At 40.3% G+C, this 19815-nt stretch overlaps 1 protein-coding gene across 1 annotated transcript; it reads right to left on the minus strand.

Annotated features, from left to right (window-relative positions):
* Positions 1-17248: 17248 nt before the first annotated feature.
* On the minus strand, positions 17249-18190 carry LOC134151371 (olfactory receptor 9S13-like; the record flags this gene model as incomplete). Its single annotated transcript, XM_062595844.1, has 1 exon — positions 17249-18190. A coding segment is annotated over exon 1 (942 nt), but the record flags the coding sequence as incomplete, so codon positions are not given.
* Between the last annotated feature and the right edge of the window lie 1625 nt (positions 18191-19815).

Raw genomic sequence — 19815 nt, forward strand, 5'->3', positions numbered from 1 at the left:
AATGGTAGTGGTTTTATCTTTCTCAAATATTATATTTTTTTCTTTTCTCAATGAAATAAAAGCAGTTGAGCTAGTCAAGTAGGTTCCCTTTCTAGTCAAAAAAAAAAAAAAAAAAAAAAAAAGAGGTTCTTGTGTAGAGCATTTTCTTCTATACATTCACTTGGTAAGATCATCTCACTCACATTATTTGCAGTTTAATGTTATGAGGAAAGTCTCTACATTAGGGATAGATTTTGCAAGAATTTACTCAGAAAAACTGAGCTTTGCTAATACAAGAAATAGGGGGAGAGAGAGAGGTGAGTTAGACAGGGAGAGAGAGAGGTGAGTTAGACATACAGACTCCCTTTTTAAAGAAAAGGAGAAAAACTGTAATTTTACTTGAGACTAACAATATTTTTTCTGGAAACTTTACACCTAGCTCCACTAACAGCCGAACACAACGTGGGCACCTGTAACAATTTTCCTAGCATCAGTGAAAAGAAATAGGTACCACTAGAAATCAGCTCAGGACATAAAAAGTTACATTTCTATTCTCAATCACTTTCTCAAGGTGCCTTCTTATTTCCTTTTGACAATAGGGAAATCCTTACGTTCCTAGCATAAAGTAGGTTGGGATTAATCTGACATCATTTTAGAAGATTAAAAATTAGTTGTCCATGTAATGGAGACAGACTAGCACATCTAGAGTGATGATATGACTTATCTTAAAACAATAATTTAATACATAATATCACTGAATGACTTCTGAAATTAAATGGAAATAATTTTATATTATAATCAGAATTTAAATACATTTTCATTGTGAACTGAGATTTTTTTTTCGATTTGATACCTACAGTGAAAATAGTATTTCATATTTTGTTATTTTTTATGACATCAGTTTGTTGCTTTTTTACTAGGTAATATGAATACTTGAAACATAAAAGCAGTTTATACTAATGACCCAAAGTCAATCTGTGTAGATGGAAACAATGAAAAAAGGGAAGACTACTCAAAGATTTTTAGGGAATAACTTGTTTTGTTAATTAACTATGTTCAGGGAAGGAAGTACAAGTACTGATACTAGAAAAAGATTTTCCTTATCTAATTTTAAACAACTACTTCTGAGCTGTTTTCTTTTGTACTTGGTTGAAAAAAAAATTATTTCTGGAGTGTTATTCCATATCATAATAAAGCAGATTTTCAAGCAGTTAGCGGAATACATCACAGAAGTGCTTACTTCTTTCTTGTAACTATAAAATGAATATATGTAATTGTTTTCATACTGAAGTAGCAAATCTGGAGTGGGATTCTACTTTTAGACATTTCACATTTACTGTTCTAGCTTTAAAATAATAACTAGAATTCTTCTGTCTTCAGCCAATTTGAGGGATTGATGCACATGACCATCTTAAAAAAAAAAAAAATCTATGAGGACCTTGAGCACATCCCCCTCCTGGGGGAGTTTGGCTGCCTGGGCTCAGGGCCAGCTCAGAGATAATGCAGCTGAAAGCTGCCCCTGTCCTTTGATGACCTTGGAGAGATTGCTCACAGACAGCTCTGCTAGAAAGCTTCAGTCGAGATTGCCCCCCTCTTCCCAAGTGACCTACTTAATCTGAGAGTCTAGTCCTCGGCCCCAATCTGCAGTCCTAGCTGCATTGCAGCCATACCTGTTCCAGATCACAGACCATGTTGATCCAAATCCTGATCTGGAAATCAGGACTGACTTCCTGTCTTGATGACAGACCTACCTCATCATTATTGACTTGCCTGATGATCATTTGACTGTATCTGAACCTGGTTACTGTCTCCAACTTGATCCTAACCCTAACTTGCTGACTTGACTTCCCAGCTTGACCTTGGACCTGCCTCATACCCATGTGTTGCCGTTGCAACAATACCCAGAGTTAGGGTGAGGTCAGGAGCCCGCAACACCGCCCGCCCCTGGGCCACACCACACTGACTCCCTAAGGAGGATGCGGCAAATGGCGTTTATTGTGTCATTACAATTCTTTATATACGCGCTCGCACTGTCTTTTCCTGTCTTAGCCCTGCCTCGTCGTGACGTCACATCCCGTGATCTTCCGCAACGCCCCGTTTCGCCTACCACAAGTCCCCCTCTCCATGCTACAATACAGTCGCTGTTTCTTGAATCATCATGAGACGTTGATACCCAGAGTGAGGACGCCGTAACTCATTAATTGTGCGCCGCAAGCTGCGTACACATGCGGCAAGGCCAGGGATGCCAATGCTGTAAGTGGGCTGCAGCCTTGTAATTCTCAAGCCAGGGTGAAAGCCCCAAAGCAAAGCTAAGCGTGCATTGCAACTCCCAATCCTTGTGAACTCGGCATCATTCTCTTTCCCGCGACGCTGTTCTCGTGATATCAGCCGGTCACAAGAACGTATTTCCTCCTCACGGAACCTGCAAAAGACACTTGAGAACTAAGGTGAGTATTATTGATGGACATCAGGACGTATCCACCGCGCTGGTACCCAGCGTATTGCCTCTCCCTTGCGGATTGCCGCGTATCCTCTTCCTCCTGTTATAAAGGTCCAACCATCCTCCCAGACCCCTGACTCAGGATCTCGAACCCTGACTGGAGGGCCGTCTTCCACCGCTGCTTTGGCCCAATGTTTGTCGACCGGAGCATTTCAATTTTCCCCGCGCACAAAATGATTCAGGCCAAATAGCTAAAAGGTTGGCCTGGAGGGGTAAGGGGACACGTTTCCCACCTATGCCCAATCCGTCCCCCTCCCCAAGCGCCGTAAGCGTTGCTTCAGAACTTGATGGGCACGTTCGACTATGGCCTGACCTTGGCTGTTATATGGAATTCCCTGTTTTAATTGGATGCCCCATTTGTTGGCCCACTCCCGAGTACTGTGAGCAACAAACGCAGCTCCATTGTCTGTTTTGATGACCTCAGGAAGTCCCAAGACAGCGATTGTTGTTTCCCAATGAGATTGTGCGGCCTTGGTGGTTGCCCTACGGTGACAGGTGGCCACGATATACGTGCTGGCTGTGTCAATGGTGACAGCAAGCCATGCTTGAGGTTGAAAAGGAGCATACCAAGTAAAGTCTGTCTGCCAGATTTGGTTAGGCTCTAGACCTCAGGGGTTAACACCCGCCCCCCACAAAGGACTATGTTGACAGTATGGACAGGTGGCTACCATTGCTCTTGCGTCTGAGATGGAAATGTTGCACGATTTGGCTAGTCCACGTGCACCTATGTGAAAGTGGTCATGGAGTGCGCGCGCGTCCTGAAGGGTGTACACCCGCGTCGCGGCTTGGTCTGCCACTGCGTTACCCCTTTGGTAGTATCCAGGGACATTGGTATGGCTCTTTACATGTAATATGGACACAGTACTTCCGCGATCCTGTAGATGGCGCTCAAGCATACAGGCAATATCCGTGCCCGCCCAGCCGGGCGTGGCCATGGAGGCCAGGAGCTTAAAGACAAACATAGAATCTGTGACAATGTTTACATGGCCCTCATACGGTAAGTCGAGAGCCAGGCACACGGCTTTAGCCTCCAAAAATTGTACTGATTGAGCGGTATCCTGGGCAGAAACAGACTGCCATTCACCCTTGTCTGGCCACACTACTACCGCTCGGCCCGTTTGCAACGAGGCGTCTGTGTCAGTTCCTGTCCTATCTCCCTCTCCCCCGTTGTCCCCGTGTCTCTCCACGTTTGTCTAATCAAGCATCCCGGTAACCAGTCGTCGGCCGACACTACCGGACGCCTGTCGATGGGGGCCGATGGAAGCGAGGCGTCTGCCTCACTCTCAGGCTCTTCCAGGACAGGAGGCAATCCTCCGCCGCCCGGAGTGTAATGGGCGGCACGCAACTCCTCCCAAGGATAACCAGGAGGTGTAGGATCGTGCGTTTGCGGCGCTGTAGCCGATACGGGCTGCACTGGCAGAACTTGCGGCCCCAATGGGGACAAAGGGTCCTCATCGGCGTTGTCAGCCGCTTGCGTCACCGATTCGGATACCCTCGGCGAGTCCGAGGGGTCCCCCATTTGGGTGCCCCGCGGCTGTGAGTCATACAGCAAGCCCCGTGCTGCCTGCCAAGTATCCTGCTCCTCCCGCGCTCGGCGAAGCAGGGTAAGCACAACACCCCAAGCCTTAAGGTCTTTTCCCGAGTGGCCGGACATAGTCCACTCTGCTAACACCTCGGAGCACCGAGGCCAATTTGATGAGATAAGAATGTCCGCAGGGCGCTGCACGGCACCCTCCTGGATTAGGCGTTCAACACATGCCGAAATTGCGCTCGACTTCACAGAAGTTCCCCATTCCTTCGCGCACGTTTGAATTACCTTAATCACTGCTTCCATCGTCTGGCACCACCCCCGTCGCCCCGGCGACCACCCTCACCCAGTCACGTCAGGGTCACCACTTTGTTGCCGTTGCAACAATACCCAGAGTTAGGGTGAGGTCAGGAGCCCGCAACACTGCCCGCCCCTGGGCCACACCACACTGACTCCCTAAGGAGGATGCGGCAAATGGCGTTTATTGCATCGTTACAATTCTTTATATATGTGCTCGCACTGTCTTTTCCTGTCTTAGCCCTGCCTCGTCATGACGTCACATCCCGTGATCTTCCGCAACGCCCCGTTTCGCCTACCACACCCATGGACTTGTCTAATGATCTGAACTCTTAGTTGACCCCATCTGCCAAACTGGGGCCTGTCCTGCTTGCCTTTCTCAGGTACTGTTGGATGGGACCCTGGCTGGTGAGGCTCCTGCCCTGCCAGCCTTGTTACCAAGTGCAACTTCTGGCTCCCCATCCTGTAGGAAGCAAGTGGTCCTTGCTGATCCCTAAGATAAACTTATAATGGGATATATTGCCTTGTTTCTTTTTCTGTGGTGTATACAAAAGCTACACAAGTAGTTTAGAATGGAAGTATATCTGTATATAATATAATATATTATATACAGTATAATATTTTATGCCTAATAAATGAGACTAGATGAGACAGGAGAGAGAAATCCTGAAGTGCCTGTGCACTCTCTGAAGTGCCTGTACACTCACACACAAAGCATGGGAAATAAACAGGAGGAGTTAGAAATCTGTATGCAGTTGCAGTGCTATGACCTCACTGGGTTTGAAGAGACGTTGTGGGATGGCTCACCCACATACTCACTGGAATATTGTGATGGATGCATACAGGAAGGTGAGGAGGGGGAGTTGCTCCTTTTACAAGACAGCAAATGGGGTGCATGAAGCTGTGACTGGGGACAGATGATGGGAAAGCTGAGAGCTTATGAGTCAACAATAGCAGGTAGCCCAACATAGGTGACATTGTGGTGGGCATCTGCTATGGACTAACTGATTAGGAAGAAAAAGAAGACAATTCCTTCTTCAGAGAATTGGAAGAAGCTTACTTTATGCAGGTGCTCGTCCTTGTGGGGGACTTTAACCACTCTGATATCTCTGATATCTGCTAGAGAGACATATAGCACAGCACAAGCAATCCAGAAGGTTTCTGGAAAGCATTGATGGCAACTTCCTAACACAGGTGATCAAGAAGCCAACAAAAAGAGGCCCTCTGCTGGACCTCCTACCCACAAAAAAGGAAGAACTGATTGAAGATGTGAAATTTCTGGGCAACCTTGTCTACAGGAACTCTGAGTTCAAGATCCTGAGAGGAGGGAGCAGGGAAAAAAGCAGGACCACAACCCTGGACTTCAGAAGAGCAGAATTTGGAGTCTTCGTGGACCTGCTATGGAGAATCCCATGAGATAAGGCCCTAGAAGGAAGAAGAGTCCAAGAAAGCTGATTGACAGTCAAGTACTGCCTATTCCAAGCTCAAAAAGAGTACATCCCAATGAGCAAGAAGTCAAGTAAATAGGTCAGGAAACCTGCACGTATGAGCAAGGAGCTCCTGACTAAACTCAAACATAGAAAGAAAGAGGTGGAAGCAAGGACAGGTGACCTGGGAAGAATATAGATCAACTGTCCGAGCATACAAGGATGGAGTTAAGACAACTGAAGACCGCCTAGAGGTGAAACTATCAAGGGACGTGAAAGGCAACAAGAAAAGTTCCTACAAATACATAAGCAACAAAAGGAAGGCTATGGAAAATGTGGGCCTGCTGCTGAATGGGGCAGGGCCATAGTGACAAAGAAAAGGCAAAGGTACTGAATGCCATTTTTGCTTTAGTTTTCACTGTTCAGATTAGCACTCAAGAATCCCATTCCTCACAGATGAGGGAGAAAGTCTGGAGAAAGTAACACTCCCTCAGTGGAGGAGAATTGGGTTAGTGATCACTTATGCAAACTGGGCATGAACACATCCACGGATCCTGTCCGGATGTGTCCATGGATGCTAAGGGAGCTGGTCAGTGTAATTACAAAGCCAGTCTCCATTATCTCTGAATGATCATGATGATCAGGAGAAGTTCAGAGCACTGAAAGAGTGAAAAAGCTCCTAGCTTCAAGAATGGAGGAAGGAAGAGCCAGGGAACTACAGGCCAGTCACTCTCACTTCAATGCCTGGGAAGGTGATGGAGCAATGAATCCTGAATACTATTTCCAGACAGGAAGGATAGAAATGTGGTCAGGAGTAGTCAGCATGAAATCACAAACAAGTTCATACTTAACCAACATGATAGCCTTCTGTGATGAGGTGTCTGGTTTGGTTGATGAGAAAAGAGCAGTGGATGTTATTTACTCTGACTTTGTTAAGGCTTTTGACACTGCTTCCCATAACATCCTCATAGGCATCTGACGAGATGAGGGCTCGCAAAGTATACAGTAAGACGAATGGAAAACTGGCTGAAATGTCAGACTCAGAGGGTTATTATCAGTAGCACAAAGTCCAGCTAAAGGCCACCCATTAGTGGTGTCCCTCAGGGGTCCATAAGAGGCCAATACTGCTTAACATCGTCATTACTAACCTGACAGATGGGACTGAATGCACCCTCAGCAAGTCTGCAGATAACACAAAATGGAGTGATTGATATACTAGGTGGGTGTGCTGCTATTCAGAGACACCCCAATAGGCTGGAGAGATGAACAGAGAAGAATCACATGAAGTTCAACAACAGGAATTATAATGACCTGTTCCCAGGGAGGAATAACTGCATGTGCTACTACAAGTTGGAGGCCAATGAGCTGGAGAGCAGCTTGATAGAGAAGGACCTGGGAGTTCTAGAGGACAAGTTGAACACTGGCCAGCAAGGCACCTTCGTGGCAAAGAAAACCTATAGTATCTTGGGCTGCATTAGGAAAAGCATTGCCAGCAGGTCAAGGGAGGTGATCTTTCTCCTTTACTCAGAACTAGTGAGTTCAGCCTTGGGCTCCCCTATACAAGAGAGAGATGGATCTCCTGGAGTGAGTCCAGCAGAGGGCTACAAAGATGCTTAAGGGACTGGAGCACCTCACATACAAGGAAAGGCTGAGAGGGTGGAGACTGTTTAGTCTGGAGAGGAGAAGCCTGAGGAGGGATGTTATCAATGTGTAAAAGTATCTGAAGGAAGGGTGTAAAGAGGACAGTGCCAGACTCTTCTCAATGGTGCCCAGTGACAGGATGAGAAGGAAAGGGCACAAACCGAACAAATGAAATTCTGTTTAAACATTACATAAATGTTATATATTTATTTGGTGAGAGAGGTTGAATGTTGAAACAGATTACCCAAAGAAGTTGTGGAGTGTCCATTCTGGGAGATATTTAAAACCTGATTGGACCTGGTCCAGGGCAGCTTGCTGTTTGTGTCCCTGCTTGAGCAGGGATGTTGGACCAGATGATCTCCAGAGTTTCTTTCCAGCCCCAACTTATCTGTGATTCTGTGACGCCCTGTGGAATCTCACCTTAAGAAAAGTCATATATCGAGAAAGAAACTCATAGGAATACAAGAATGCTGTGATACACATGCCAGTGCTGAAAACTTGCTATATAAAACAAAGTAATTTTAACTTAAGCTCTTTCGGGTACTACAGTTTTATATATCACCCCTGCCCTTCCATTAATGAGATATCTTTTATAGGGTTCAGATTTTGATTTCACTGTAGTTGTTCATGTCCTTTAAAGGAATGGATGAATAGGGGAAGCCAGGGTATTTTTATGAGTGTTGTTTTGTAGACATCATAAAAGAAACTGCTAAGTAGAATCAACCTTTATTCTCAGAAGAAGGCCCTGTTCTGTTTTTCTACTCAGAGAATTGCCAGCTTTAGAACCTAAGCGGGTCTGGAAAGAGTTCTGAGACAAATTAAGATTGGTACAGAGCTATGGAGTGGGGAGACAGGTTTATTGCTATCCTCAGTTCCACTTTGCCCAGGTGTTAGGTTCTGTCCCCTTGACCACATGCTCACGGTAGGTGGTGCACATTCCTCTGATTGCTGTATTCTCTTCCTCTAGGATCACCCAAAATGAGCTAGATTGGTGATTTAACAGTAGACAGTGGAAGAGCTGCTCTGTAATATAGCTGTGCTTTTGTGGCAGTTTCCTAAACATAGGTGACTAGTGCCACGTGAGGTCTCCTGAGACCTCTGCACAAGGTTGAAACATATGGTACAGGACTTATGAGAGATCTGCACATATCAGATGCAGCAGCTGACCAGTAAGAGGAATACTTCACTGTACCTGAAATGACATAATGACTGTAGACACTTGTTTCTGGCAGATGAATCCCTCCTTCTGAATTATATGAAGATATTATTTGAGGGAGAGAGAGAATAAGATAGAGTTTATATAATTATACATTTATGTATCAATCTGAGGAAGCCCTGCAGCATGTCTTGGAGAGAATAAATGCCATCTCTGGTGAACTCTTGAAGAAGAGCCTACTCTATGGCAGATGGGGCATGCTGCCAAAAATGCTAATTAATACCAAAAGGATCGACAAACCGTGTCAGATATGTTTGCCTGATCATAAGCCTGAGAAATATTTCCCAGAGTGAATTTCTTGATAGAGGTGTTGGCTACTTAACTTGGCTGTGGGTGGAGAGTCCGTATTTGCTCCTCCTAGAATAGTTACTGTGTCATTTGGGAAAGCATAGATGTTTAGTAGTCTTAAGAGTAGGTGTTTTGAAAAGCCCCTGAGAAACCTAATCCTGTTGGCCCTGACTTGAATAGGGGCTGAACTGGAAGACCTCAAATCTAAATTATTCTGTGATTCTGTGTTTAATTTCTTTGACCCACCCTTCAAAATGTCAGTCTCTAAAGCACGTTGCCTTTGGGTATGTATACTAAAATTTGCTTTTGGTCTCTGGAACTGATTGCCACTCAGTGGTACCATGTCAAATTATGAGAAAAAAAGAACTTTTATCTTTAACTACTTCCCAGCCTGGAGGTAAAAGAACCGCATTCTATTTTGATCTCAAAGATGAATATAAGGCTAATAAATTTATTACAGACTGTAGAAATCACGGTTACAGAACAGAATGGGTTAAAAATGAGAATTAGGATGAGAATTGTTTAAGCTATGGGAAGCAATACAACTGCCTAAACATTAGTACCTAGAATAACTTTAGATACTGTAGAATACCTGGATGGTAGACACAGAACTTGCAAGAGACTTGCACCCTTCTGGAACAATAGCTAGAAGTTAGGCAGGACAAATTGTGACTTTAAAATGAGGTCAATTAATTATGTTTAGGCAATTAAATATTCCTCAGACATTACAAAATAAATATTTTCATTGAAGGGAGTCATTATAGACTGCCTTAATGGCCAGTGAGGACAAATAGGTGCATTTAGGACAGGATTCACCTCTGCACTGAGGACACTGATTGTGAAAGGAGATGAATTGTTAGGTTTCACTGCCTATAAAAGGAGTGAGTCTAGAGATTATTTCAGATGTAGTAATATGTACAGAAGATGGCCTCAGTTAGTCCATTAAAACCTGTCTCTAGATTTTCTTCAAGGTAGGCACTTTTAGGATATATTTTGTCTGATCCAAAAGTAGATATCTAAAATAGATCAAATGAAGAATGTTTAGTGGTCATATTTCTCTGCATTTATTATGAAGACTGTTTAGCTGACTAACACATTTACAGAACTCTGCATAAGGAAGTCTGAAGATACGTGATGTGCACCTCACTATCATTGTTTAACAATATAAAACCTACTTTAAAACAACAGCCTTACCATCACTACTCTGAGACCTAATCATGTGCATTAATGCATTTTGGTTAGGCTTAATTATCCACTTAATATAGTAGTGTTCCTCCATACCTCTATCCCTATCTGCAGCTATTAAGAAAAATAAAAACAAAACTATTTTGTAACTTACACGTGAACATACAGATATGTGTATGTGTATATGTTTTAGAATTAAATATTTGTGTATAACATTTCTTAACAATGGCACTGATTGACTGTTTCTTTAAAGAAATTTTAAGAAATGTCATTATCAAAAACTGGTAAGTGCCTACTATTCTCTTCAGTTCAGTTCCATTATGGTTTCTGAAGGTCAGATTCCATCTATTAGTTAGGCAAACAGTTTGCCCACCGTCTTCAAAAGCCAATGAAAAATGAACCTCTTTATACAGGAAAAATTGTCAGAGAGATTTGATAATGAGCTACTCTACTGCAAGCCAGATATAGTAAAATTCATCGGAGATCCATTTTATTTTAATTAACTTTACTCATTAACTTAAATATTAAATACATATTTAAATCAATGAACTATAAAAAGGATTTGGGGCCGGGCTCTTTTTGTCAGTGACATGCGACAGGACAAGAGGCAACGGGCACAAACAGAAACAAAGGAAGTTCTGTCTGAATATGAGGAAGAACTTCTTTACTGTGAGAGTGACAGAGCACTGGAAAAGGTTACCCAGAGAGGTCTCCTTCTCTGGAGATATTCAAAGCCTGCCTGGATGCGATCCTGTCTAACATGCTCTAGGTGACCCTGCTTGAGCAGGGGTGTCGGATTAGATGATCTCCGGAGGTCCCTTCCAACCTCAACCATTCTGTGCTTCTGCGATTCCCTCTACACAACATGAAACATCTGAAGTAGACTTTAGAATAATTCAGATGAATAGCATTCAAAATGTTGGAGCGATGCTGAGAAAAACCCTGCAAACAGTTAACAAGACTCAAGGACAAGGCACAGAGAGAAATAGTACTGCAAAAGATAACCAGCTCCAGCTGAATAACCTTGATGAAACTACAATACTTTGAGGAATGTGAGAAGTAGGCAAGACAAAAGCAGCAGAATAACCCAGAAGTGACCTTAGGTTCATTAAGACTTATTAATATATTATGCTACACACCCCTAAAAGAATAATGAGACGGAAATGACATGATAATGATGTTACTGCCTCTTCTCCACTTCCTATGCTAATTAAAAGAATGTTAAAATGCAAACACAGCATGAATACCTGATATAATGAAATTGTAACAAATAGAAAAAATTACAGCGTACTCCCTGAAAAGTGTGTATAAATAAAGAATGAAAAGGGGAGAAGGTATGCTAGCTTTGTGGATTTACCGACTAGCACCCATCTCTGCACAGAAATGAAAGAAACAACAATCTCGACCATGTGTGTCTCTTGGGTGCTTGCACACTGAGTAACAAAACCCAGTTTTGGGACAACAAAAGTACAGTTGACAGAGTCGTTAACAGTATTCTATGGAAAGGAGCCATGTTGTTGGTACTAATGTAGAGACCTACACTCAGGTAAAATGAATCCCACAGTATCTAACTCTGAGAAACACGGAAGAAAAGAAAAAATAGAAAAGTCAAAAAGGTGAAAAAATAGAAGGAAGGAAGGAAAGGTTTGAAGGAAGGAAGGACAGTGGAAAAAAAATTATTTCTATTGTAAATGTGCACCAACATAAACACTAAACCACAAAATCTAATTACTTGACAGAGTGAGATGAAGATGAATACACCAACCTACTTACTTATTTCTTTAGTGTTGATTTAAATAACTAATTAAAAAGAAAAAGAAATGCCACTTAGAAAGCATGAAAAAAGAAAGTGGCGTAAAAATGAAATGTTAGATGATTTAAATATGTTGAAATGGTTTTGTATTGAAATTTGAGATCAAGAATTTGACACAGCTAGGAGAGTAGTGTTTCCTGTTCTGTTAAATGGGAAGATGAGCCACTCCCCCTTAAGAGTGAAGTTCCATATGTTGAACTGCTTCTTGTCCACCAACATGAGAGGAAAAAAACATAGTCCTCCTGTGGTCAGTAGCACTGCTCTCATTCTTTTTTTTAGACCAAATTTTTAGCATAAGAGCTTTGACTTTGGGAACTGAAAAGTTTCCAGTTAGATCAGATCCGAACAGAATCTGTGACAAGGGGAAAAGATTGCCTCAAACTATGACAGGTAGTATTTGTCTTCTCTATTTATGTATTTACATGACTTAGTCATCCAGACTTCCTCTCACCTGGTCTATCTTGAAAGTCTTCGTTACAATGAGATTTACTACATCTTAGAATCTATTGACTGTACGTACTGAATCTCCTTTGACTAAAAAGTTAGGGTGATTAGCTTAGTATATACTAAGGGAGAAAGCCAGGTGTCTAAACATAGACATGAAGTAATTTTTTAGAGTCTCAATGGTATCAGACACACTGGCACAGAACTATGTTAGATTATACACTCCCATAGTGTCATCAAGAAGCCAGGTGTGATGCTCTGGGACACTTAAAATTCCAATACATTATGATATTTTGGCACATGAATCTCATCCTTAATCAAAGAATAATTTATATTGTGTGGGGCTTCAGTGTAAAGTCCAACCTCTTGCTCAAAGCAGGGTCAACTATTATCTAGATCTTGATTTCGAACACATCTTTAAAACAACAAGGATGGACACTGCAAAATCTCTCTGAGAAATCTGTTTCAGTGCTTGATTGTACTCAGAGAGAGAGAAAAAAAAAGTATGCTTATATTCACTCAGAATCTGCCCTTTTGGTCTGTTGTTTCTCATTCTACCAGCATGTCCTGCTGTGAGGTGCCTGGCTCCAGCTTCTTGGTAACCTCCTTGTTAATACTGGAAGCCTTTTTTTGAGGATCAACAAGCACAGTTCCTTCAGCCTCTCCTCCTAGAGTATATGCTCCAACCCCTTGACTATCCTGGTTGCAGAGCTCACTCCAATTTGTTGAGTCTTTCTTGTATTGAGGAACCCAAAACTAGATGCAATGTTCTAGATGCAATCTAATGAGTGCTGAGTGGAAGATGGAAGTGAGATAAGAAAGAAACTCTTTGCTTGATCTACTAGCTATACTGTTGATTATGCAGTCCAGGATACTGTTGGCCTTCTTTGCTGCCAAGCACACTGATGATCTATCAGTTTCCCCCAGGATCTTCTCCAAAGTGCTGCTCTCCAGCCAGTCAGTACTGAGACTGTTTCATTACCAGGACTTATTCCATCCTAAGTGCAGGAATTTGCATTTGTCCATATTGAATTTCATGAATTTCCTATTGGTCCATTTTTCCAGCCAGTCTGGATCCCTGTAGAAAGTAGTTCTGCCCCATCAAAGTTTAGTCTCATCTGTCAACTTGATGTGCAAAAATTCTGCCACCTTCTCCACATTATTGATAAAGATATGAAACAGGACAGTGCCCAGAGACATTCCTGTAGTATTCCACTTGTTGCAGTCCAGCAGGTAGAGTACAACCCATTGGCCACTACCTTCCAAGCCTGATAAATCCTATTCATCTTTTTGTCTATCTAGTTTTCCATCTGTCTCTACTCTAATGTCCTAATTTGGATGAAAGACTATGATAGAAGACAGTGTTGGAAGCCTTGCTAAAGCTCAGCTAATAGATGTCCACTGCTACTCCCTCATCCACAAATCCAGTGATTTCGTCCTAGAAATAGGTTGGTGAGACATGATTTAGCTTTGGTAAATCTATGCTGACTGTGTGTTACAGAAAGACTAACTCCGTGATTTTCCTAGGGCTTGAAGAGAGGAGATTGAATGGTCTCTAGCTTCTCAAATCATCCTTTGAAGATGCCTACATTGCATGTAAAAATGTATTGCAGCAAAGGAAGAAGCTATACTGTTCTTTTTTTTCACCTGATTTTGTTGCCACAGTTGCACTTTTTTTGCTATAATATCCAGGAGTTTACACTGCAATAACTCTGTACATCCAAAGGTAATCTCAAACAACTCAGGGGGAGATATCTGCATTGTTAATATCCACAATTAGATTGATGAGTCTCAGCTGATGAGACTGTCACTAGCTATCCACTCCTATTGTTTTATATGTGTCAGAAATAGTGTATATTGCACACAGGGAAAATATTTTGTGTGAAGTTGTTCTTCGTGGTGGATTAGGTGAACGCAACAACAATATGTGGTGTGGATGCTGATGGTGTGCTTCTTGATGAGATATCTGACTGGGGATATTTCAGAGAACAATCTAATGGGCATGTCCTCAGGAAAGCATCCTGAGAAAGCTACTTCAAATGAATTGCCTTCTATGTTTATCTTCATGGAAGTTAATCTCTCTGTAAAAGTTCTTGTTGCATTGTCAGTGGAGGGAACCTAGATGACTAGTTGGATGATACAGCTAGGAGAAATGAATTACACCTTTTGTTCTTAAAATAGGTGAGGTAAGAGCAGCTACACCTGGTACATATTTGCCAGAAAAAAAGCTTGAGAAACAATTTTTAAAAGACACAAAAATAATTTGAAATTATTTTTAACCACATAAATATCGTATGTAGATCTCTAGTAGAGAAACTTAGCACAAATAGTTTATAAAGTTTCAAATCAGTCCTCAAAGAGGAAAAAAACAATGTCGTTTTTCTGTATCTATATTTATTTTGGAGATATTTTCTTCTTGTTTGTGTTCTAGACTGTACTTGATGAGGATTATATTACAGGATGTCTCTCAAAATGGAAGTGCTAGTAGAAGAACTTATGCAATTAAAAGAAAAAAGAAAAAAAAAGAAGAAAAAACTCTGAAAAATGCCAGTACCAGAACTTCCTTATTTATACCTCAAGTGTTAAATACATGCTTTTCTATGTTGTGCAACCTTTCCATTGTATCTAATACATATCTAATAATCAGAGATTTAGAAGATGCTGAGTGTGGTATCAATGAGGAATCTGAGGAACTACAGATCAGTAAATGTCACATCTGTAATGGACAAGTTGGTAGGAACTGTGATAGAATACATAATTAATGGATACACACATAAGAAACATACTGGCAACATGGGGAACAAGGGAAAGCAAGAATTCATGGCTCAAAAATACATTGAAGATCTTGGAAGGAATCAATAAGAAAGGTACATCCAGTTATGGTATATCTGAATCCAAAAGGCTTCCAACAAGGAAAAGATAGCAGAAATAGCACCCCTTATTCCATCATACACCAGAGGAAATTAGAATGGTGCAGAATCCATGGAAAATGCTTTATACAGGATACATAGCCTTATCATCCATCCTTTCACTAAGATTCCATCAGCATCCTTCTCCTCCACAGCACTATGACATTACAATAGAATTTAAAATGGATTAAAGATACTATGTTCACTTTAGACCTACAGCTTAGTGACAAGGCTGAGAATAGACAAAAAATGAAATTTCTGAAAATACAAAACTCATAATTCAAGTGACATCTGGGATTCACATGTTTCGGTCTAAAAGGCTCTATCTATATTATTAAATTAAACAGTGATCAGTAGTGTTCTCTGGCACTTAAATCAAATGGCATGATTTGTGCGTACCACTTAATGTTTTTCATCTACATAATGTAGTGATAACTAGAAAAGATCCCTGATCCAGGCACATCTATGTCAGAGTGAGCTGACTACTTCACTAGAACATACTAACTGAATTTATTAGACCATCAGTGACTGTAAAAGGAGCACAGTAGGAGGCTGAATGTTTACTTCAGATACTTCCATTATACTTAAATTTATGTATCAGAAAGTGGAGCTGAATTTCATCCTGATGCCTTTAAGATACACAATGAACAGCCATTTTCTACTAATTTAGATCTTTTGGAAGCCTAGTGCGCACTGAGATTACAATGGTGGCCAATAGAAAAGGCTTACAGAAATGCCTATGTTAATGGATCTACACAGAGGGATAATCTATCTGGCATATTCTCCCATTGATTCAGAGTTTTTCTTACACAGTTTCTACATGGATGGGATTTCTCTACAATATAGGCATACGTATTTGATATACATATGCTTGTATATACATATGCTTGTATAGATTCCTTTTATAGTAAAAAGAGAGAAAGAAGTAACTATGGATGGTGATTCATTTAATTTTAAAGAGATAAAATTTCTTCTGAGTAGGAAGAGAACTAATGTTTAATTCAGAAATTTTTTTTTCTGACAGGTAACTTTTCATTTCTAGTCAGCCCTTGCATATCTTATATCCACTCCATATCCACATATTTTATACCACAATACAATGAGAACTGAACACAACCTTCTGGTACAGTCATGCTTACATGATTACTCAAGACACCGCGCCTCAGTCCCTTCACACAAAAGTTTGAAGTTAGTATTTTTTGGAATTTTCATTTTTCCAGAATATTAAATGTCTGCAAGTAGATGTAAGCCTGATCTTAAAAATATTATCTTTATACTATATCAGATTGTACTGTTACAAGCCTATCTCTCAAAAACAAATGTCTCTCTTTGCCTATTACAAACAGTCTTGTACATATAGAAACACAAAGAAACAAAATTTAGACATACTAATTTGTTCTTTTGTTGTTGTTGTTAGAGAGCAATTCAGACACAAGATTTCAGTTGTTCCTCAATGCTCGGTGGTTACAACCTAGATTTCAGTTATTCCATGCATTTCTAAGACAAAGTAAAATTCATAAAAAATAGTTTTAAAAATTAGAAGGAGTCACAGACAAATAAAACACTTGGTTCATTCTTAATTTGCATATCTTTGGAAGTCTACAATAAGGACATCTCTATCTGAGCTAGCTATGCTCCAGTGCATAGAAATAGCGCACCTCCAGAGAGTAATTCATGTGATATCTAGGTGTTTTTAAATGTCTAGATGTCACAATGTGATTAATTAGGACCTTGAAGTACCTGCACTTTTTGAATGATTATAAAAGGACTCCATATTACAGCTCAGATGGAGACAACCAGATTGTAAATGTCTAAATCTGGTTCAGTGAGTCTGGAACTTCACCTGATCTGAATGTCTTAGATTTCTTTTATAACCCTTGCTTTTATTCATAACACTGAACAACTGTGATCATGAAAGTTTCTGGATGACAAGCCCTGGAACTTGATGCTCCTTGTCTTACGTTCTGTTTCTAGTGAATCGGGCTCTGTGGTTGTTCTTTTCTTTAGTAAAGATGCTTTAAAAAGCCTTTCCTTTTTAACAATTTTTTCAGAGCCCCTTTTACCTCTTTGTTTCGAAAGGTATAGATGAAAAGGTTTAACATAGGAGTAACAGTAGTATAGAGGATAGAAATGATATTGCTTTTGTATGGTGAGGATGTTGCCCCAGGCTGAGCATACATGAAAAAGACAGTTCCAAAGAACAAGCTAACAGCCAGCATGTGGGAAGAGCAAGTGGAGAAGGCCTTGTGCCTGCTGTCAACTGAAGGCATTTTGATAATAGTGGTAATTATATAGCCATAGGAGATAAAAACTACCAAGGCAGTGCTCACAATAATAGATCCACATACACTGAGCATTATTATTTCATTGACAAATGTGTCTGAGCAGGAGACATGCATTACTGCAGGAACATCACAGAAGAAGTGGTTTATTTCTTTGGGCCCACAAAAAGACAAGCTGAATGTATAGCCTGTCTGGATGGTGCAGTTAATGCAGCCTGACAGATAAGAGCCCACAAGCATGCAAACAGAAAGTCTTTTATTCATAGTGACTTGATACAGCAGTGGGTTGCAGATGGCAAAGAAGCGATCAAAAGCCATCACAGCAAGTAAGAAGGCTTCAGTTGTGCCAAAGAGAGAGAAGGAGAACATCTGAGAAGCACAGCCGTTACAGGAAATGATTCTTCTGCCCAGTGAGAATGTCAGTGCTGCTCTGGGGATGATGACAGAGGAATAGCAGATGTCCAAGATAGACAAGTTCCCTAGGAAAAAGTACATAGGAGTGTGCAGCTTGGAGTCCATTCTAATGATGAGTATCATACCAGAATTTCCTACCACTGTGACAACATACATTGTTGAGAAGAGAGCAGAGAGGAGGACTTGCAATCCTGGATAGGATTTGAACCCAACTAAAATGAAGTCAGTTACCTTCGTGTGGTTTTCTGTGGTTCCTTTCAGACACATTTCAAATAAGAAATAATACTGCAGTGTATTTCAGGCACATGGGCACTTTGCCTGGGAAAGCAATTAGAAGAACAATATAATATATACAAGAGATATGAGATAAATATGGAGCAATGGAAAATGGAATAATCAATCATATCTGCAGATGTCTTTAATATATTCACGTATATCTGAACCAATCATCCTGTGTCATTTTCTAGAAAGTGTTGAGAAAGAAATAACATACATGCAGCTCATCTGAGCTATAGTACAGGTCCGCTATAGAATGAAATTTCTTTTTCTTGGTTGATTATAATGGTAATGTACACAACAATTTCAGATGTAAATGGACAGAAAAGTATCCCAAGAGAGCAGCTAACCTGTAAAAGACAATCAAAATTGTAAAAAAAGGTCTATTGTTAAAAAAGGGAACATTTTTATTTCTGTTAGTTTTTTTTCTTTTTCTTTTTCAAGAGGATTGGAACAAAATTCTCAAATGTAGAGACTTCTTAAGGAATAAATTTTCTATAATAAATATTCTAGGAAAATTAATTGACAGAAAAAAATGAAATAACTCTTTTTAATTATATTTAATCACTTTGTCTTCACCAAGTGGATGGCATCTCTACCAGCCTCGGATATTTACAGTAGGTTGATGCCTACATTACAGCTAATAATTTAGATGATCTTTAAATTCTGTGGAGAGAAATAAATGTTCTTACCTTAGAATATTTATCACAGAGGGTATGAATCATATTCTAGGATTGTATGCATCTCTTCATTGACCTAAAGGGAAGGCCAGCTCAGACATAGCTATCTAGACTGTAGATGTATGAAGCTAAATGACATGAATCCCCATCCAGTTATTGGGATTTTTTTTCCATTGTTTTCTCTGTCATCATTTCCATTACACACATTATCAGAGCTCTCATTTACCTAATCCTTTCAAAACATTGAGTAATTCCTTGTATATTACATACCTTGATAATCCTTGATATGCACCCTCAGTAGCTCTATTTACTTCTTGTTTGTTCTTTTTGTATTCATATATCTTAAAGAAGAAAATAATTTTGGAGAGAGAATTTTTCTCTGCACATCTAATATTGCTCATCCAATCTTTTGGCTAGGTTCATTTGGGATTCTTACATGCACAGAATCTAGGTTTCAATACATTCAATATTAAACATGCAGTTTAAGCCTGTTTGTAGATTCTTTTGTCAAAGGAGCAAAATATTGCATACAAATACAAAATATTAGATCACACAGCATAGTGTGATCCTATCATGTATGTCTAAAATGGAGGGGAACAGTAGTCCCTTAGAGGTATCTATCCTCATTAGAAAAAAAAATAAGCCATCAAGAAAATGAGATAAAAAATGAAAGACATTTTTGAACAATGAGAAAAGAACTGCCTTTATCAACAAGGATAAAAAGAAAAATGCAAAATTGCATGTTAGTATCATCAGCCATTTGAAGGATGTGAAGCCTTGTTTGATCTCATTGTCCTTATTCTTTATTTTTATTCTATTTTTGTCTAATCATTGATGTTTTAAATGTAACAAATACAAAAATATGAAATATTTTCATAATATTGAAATAACTTTTTGATGGAAATATTTTCTATAGTATATTAAATCGTTTTGTTT

Source organism: Rhea pennata, chromosome 26 (assembly GCF_028389875.1).
Source record: "Rhea pennata isolate bPtePen1 chromosome 26, bPtePen1.pri, whole genome shotgun sequence".
Classification (NCBI taxonomy): Eukaryota; Metazoa; Chordata; class Aves; order Rheiformes; family Rheidae; genus Rhea; species Rhea pennata.